Raw genomic sequence first — 4,499 nt, 5'->3', positions numbered from 1 at the left:
TAATACTTTTATAAATTACAGGTCATATTAGTATTTAATTTTACATTCCAATATATTATTACTCTTATTATAAAATCCGATATAAATTCTACATCACAACATAAATTTGACAGCCTAGATCAGAACAATTCATAAATTTGGTCCTTTTCAAAAGGCATTATATTGAAACACTAACGTGGATGCGTAATCTTTAAGACAACAAAATCGACTTTTCCATACCCACCGATATAAAATAAAGTTATAAAATATAACAATGATAAGAAGAAAAAAACAACTGCGTTATTCAGCTAGAACTTGGAAATTGTTATATTTAATTTAAGGATCATACAGATTTTCTAAACCGAGCGCGATATTAATATATACATATTTTAATACTCCTATGTTGGTGAAATTCATATTTCTGACTCTAGATACTATTCAACAACAATATACTATGTGTTTAGATTGGACAGAAATCTAAATTGTTCCCATTTGCATTAGCGAAAATAATTAAGGAATATTAAGAAGTCAATTAGCGTGTAAACGCAATAAATAACTCGATCAAATTTTCAATTTATTAACTAGAGAATTAACGTTAGATTTGTTTTCAGTAGCTTGCTATAATTAAGGTTCCAAAGAGCTGTGTTATCATATTACTTAGTTTTGTTAAATTCATGAAATTCAAATCCTAATTGCTAAAAATGTGACAAAATTAACAATTGGACCGTTGCCTCTATTTAAAAACATATTCCAAGAATTGACATTTAATTTTTGATAATTGAAAAACGAGCTCAATAAATTTGACTCAAAATAGAAGCAGAAATAGCACGTGGGCAGCTTTCAGACTCCACCGATCACTTGTTAGTTTGCTGACAAATCCGACCGACCAAATAAAAATCGGATAAACACACAAAATAAAAACATAGTAAAATCAAATTAACAAAATATATTTTCCTCCATCAGTGTAAAATGAAGATGAAACCAATTTTAGTAAAATATTATGTTGATATTGATTAGTAATTATTTAATTTTTTTGGTTAAAAAAAGGGAAATTGCACGAGGACTAAAAACAGTAAAAGAATTACTCCACTACTCCTACTAGTGTTACAAAGAAAGAATGAAGGTGGGTAGTGAAGCAACAGTAGCAGCAGCTTATCTTGGAAGAATAACATCACATAATCATCACCATCACTCTTCTTCCTTCATGCACACATTCTACCACCTTCACCAATAATTTTAACCCACAAATTTTTACTCATAAAAAGACGATCTTCATATTTTGTCGGCGTTACGAAAACTGAGAAGCTATCGATAATTTTTGGTTTTGTCTCAACAGAGCAAGAAAACCTCTGTTTCTGATAAATCTATGTCTTGGCTTTCTTTCTTGTCCGAGATTCTTCGATAAAATTCCGACAAACTGTCAGCTTCCATTCTGTGGTATGCGTTTCTCCACACTTTTCATACGCAGTCCGTACGTATTGCTCTTATTTTCATGCTACTCTCTCTCAGTCCCAGCGAGAGTTCTTGTTAAAGCTATGAGCTGTCGTTGTCGTTGTTTGATGGAGGCGCAACGTTGATTCTTTCTTTAATCTTACTGAAAATAAAGATCCCTTTTAGATCTGAGCCATAATTATGCGGAATAAATACGTTTTTGTTGTGTTCCTTTTTGTAATTGGCACAAGGTGTTTGATAAAAAGTGGCAACCATTTCCATTTGCAAATCCAATTCTGTGTTTAGCTTCAAAATTGCTTGCTCTTCCTATTATATTGTGCTTCCATTCCTGTAAATTTGTTTTTCCTCATTTTTCGTTCTATTTTTGGTGACTTCTTCATTTTGCTGAAAGAATTGTGCTTTTTGCTTGTTTGTTTCTTCACTTTCAAGCAATTAATGTGATAATTTTTCAGTGAATTATGCATACATTCGTGCCTCATTTTCAATTTTGCTGAAAAGTAGTGTTATTTTTGGTTATAGACATAGTAGCCTAGTAGATTTGTGTTGTTCAAGTATGGAGAAGGAGAAAGAGAGAGAGAAAGCAAATCCTAGCTCACCAGACACGATTCTTGAGGATTTCTTGAGAAGTGCAGAATCTCAAACTGATTCCTCAAAAGCAAGCACCTCTGAATCCCTAGTGGAGATTGATCCTAAGCCAGCCTCACGGCTGGCCTTATTTTTCAAGCTGTTAAGATTCAAATCCAAACGGCAGCTAGCCACATTGCAGCCCCTCACTGCGCTTAAATTGTCGAAACGATTTAGTAGTTTTAGGGAGCAAGTTAGTAGTGCACCCAATGCCCTTCTTGATCCGAATATGAACTATTTTAAGCCTCAATGGAAGAACTTTAGCTTGTTAGAACTCCAAACCGCGACCAGCAACTTTTGCCAAGGTTAGCTAGCTTTACCCTTTGAGATTTGCAAATGATTGATCTTTTTTTAATCATTGGTTGATGGTGTTTGATGGTATTCTGAATAGGTTATCTGATCGGGAAGGGCGGTTATGCTGAAGTGTATAGAGGGCGTTTGCGTGGGGGTCAGCTCGTTGCCATCAAACGCTTGACAAAAGGGGCTATGGAAGAAAGAATTGCAGATTTCCTCACAGAACTTGGGATAATGGCGCATGTGAATCATCCCAATACTGCTAAATTGATTGGTTATGGTGTTGAAGGTGGAGTGTACCTTGTTCTCGAGTTATCTCCCCTTGGAAGCTTGGCTTCTATGCTTCACAGTTAGTGCATCATTGCAAAATTCCTATAATTTTCTTTTCTAGCAGTATTTGTATGACTCTGTCTAATTTAGATCAACCTACGTTGTTTCCCTGTCCTTTTTTATAACGAAACAGATCCGGTGGAAAAGGTGGAGTGGAGTACTCGTTACAAGGTGGCGCTGGGAATTGCTAAGGGATTGCTGTACCTTCATGAGGGCTGTCAAAGGAGGATCATTCACCGTGATATTAAGGCTGCAAACATATTGCTTAGGGATGACTTTGAACCTCAGGTAGTATGTCTAGAAAGTGTGCAGTTTTCTGTTATTTGCTTTGTTTTTAGGCCAATATCTCTTTTTTACATCTCTAATGATTTGCATAAATGGAGGATCTATTTTACAAGTAACGGATATGACATAAGTCAGATTACCAGTTTCGACATCAATGAATAGCCCCCTCCTAAGGTTGTAGATTTGTCATGTGTTGAAGATTTAGTTCTCATGGCTTAGTTTGGTTTCAGATATGTGATTTTGGCCTCGCGAAATGGCTGCCAGACCGATGGACTCACCTCACTGTTTCAAAATGTGAAGGCACTTTTGGGTACGTATGTGCACCATGAGACGGCCTAGAATTTGATCAATTTTAGTTCACCACTCTTGTCCAATTTTCAAGAAACATCGGTCCTAATTCTCATCTCTGCTCTGCAGTTATCTAGCTCCCGAGTTTCTAATGCATGGAATCGTCGATGAGAAAACTGACGTATTCGCCTTTGGCGTACTGCTGTTGGAACTCATCACCGGGCGTCGAGCCCTTGATTATTCACAACAAAGCCTTGTTATTTGGGTAAGCCTCCACTTTTTGTTTGAGTTTGAGTTGGAGTTTGTACCAAGCTTTGGCTATTATTCCAGTATTTAATCACCTGTTATTTCCTATCACCTTTTGCTAGGCTAAGCCTCTGCTGAAGAAGAACAAAATCCAGGAGCTCATCGATCCATCGCTTGCAGAAAACTATAATGCTGTGCAAATGAATCTCGTGATCCTAGCAGCTTCACTGTGCGTCCAGCAATCCTCAATCAAACGTCCACGGATGAGCCAGGCATGCCTCTTTAAATTTTTCGTTCTCTTGAACTGTAGAGTGCTTGCTCGTGTCATTATCGTGTGATATATGGCAAAAAAATGCAGATTCTGTTGCTTCTGAGAGGGAGCTGCGGCAGCCTAGACCTGATCAGGAAATGCAAGAAGCTGTCAAGCTGGAAGAAGTATTACAAGGAGCTCTTCAGCACGGAGAAGTACGGAGGACTGGACGGGCGACCGCGGTGGTCTGGTGAAGCTTAAACCGGTAAACAATGGAGTAATATTGTTTGAATTGGTGCATTAGGTTAGGCACGTTGTGGGACATCCGAATATACCAAGTATATGTGATTAAAGAGTTATAGGATGAAAGTAGCAATTAATGTTACAGAGAGAGAAAATAAAGTTACATGGCTGTAAATTGTAAATTGTACATATGATTTTGTTTTATAGTATACTATATTTATAAGTTGGATAGTATATTCGATTCGAGATCCATGTGAAGTTCGGGTTGGTTACACCTTTTACTAAAGTGGGTGTGTATGTATCCAAAAGGTCGATAGGGACGTGGATGTCGCCATTTTTGCACACCCCAAACAGGGGATATTCCTAACTATACATGATTATATTTTAATAAGTAAACTATTATTACAAGATTAACAAAAGTGTTTTATAATTCTCTTGAACGATTACTACTTAAATATGGATATTTATTGTGATTATGTGTAGATCATAGTAATATTTTTGTTAATAA

The 4,499-nt window shown here is 36.5% G+C and overlaps 1 protein-coding gene across 2 annotated transcripts; it reads left to right on the top strand.

Moving 5' to 3' along the window:
* The first annotated feature begins 1,110 nt into the window (after positions 1-1,110).
* On the top strand, positions 1,111-4,237 carry LOC125186338 (receptor-like cytosolic serine/threonine-protein kinase RBK2). Of its 2 annotated transcripts, XM_048082688.1 has the most exons (8): positions 1,111-1,416; positions 1,951-2,360; positions 2,447-2,698; positions 2,813-2,967; positions 3,195-3,274; positions 3,382-3,517; positions 3,621-3,770; positions 3,857-4,237. In XM_048082688.1, the coding sequence occupies exons 2-8, from the start codon at positions 1,985-1,987 to the stop codon at positions 4,007-4,009; spliced, it is 1,302 nt and encodes a 433-aa protein (XP_047938645.1). In that variant the 5' UTR covers positions 1,111-1,416; positions 1,951-1,984; the 3' UTR covers positions 4,010-4,237. The 2 variants fall into 2 exon arrangements, with proteins under 2 accessions (XP_047938645.1, XP_047938646.1); XM_048082689.1 differs by lacking the exon at positions 1,111-1,416 and having other exon boundaries at positions 1,439-2,360.
* Positions 4,238-4,499: the final 262 nt, after the last annotated feature.

This window comes from Salvia hispanica, chromosome 5 (assembly GCF_023119035.1).
Source record: "Salvia hispanica cultivar TCC Black 2014 chromosome 5, UniMelb_Shisp_WGS_1.0, whole genome shotgun sequence".
Lineage (NCBI taxonomy): Eukaryota > Viridiplantae > Streptophyta > Magnoliopsida > Lamiales > Lamiaceae > Salvia > Salvia hispanica.
Note: the sequence above shows the minus strand (reverse complement) of the source record. Positions and strands in the feature narration are given on the sequence as shown.

Excerpts from the sequence above, each read along its gene's own strand:
- LOC125186338 (XM_048082688.1), top strand. The coding sequence starts at position 1,985 with ATGGAGAAGGAGAAAGAGAGAGAGAAAGCAAATCCTAGCTCACCAGAC. Across the intron at positions 2,699-2,812 it reads CTTGGCTTCTATGCTTCACA|ATCCGGTGGAAAAGGTGGAG; the intron begins GTTAGTGCATCA and ends ATAACGAAACAG. Across the intron at positions 2,968-3,194 it reads GGGATGACTTTGAACCTCAG|ATATGTGATTTTGGCCTCGC; the intron begins GTAGTATGTCTA and ends GTTTGGTTTCAG.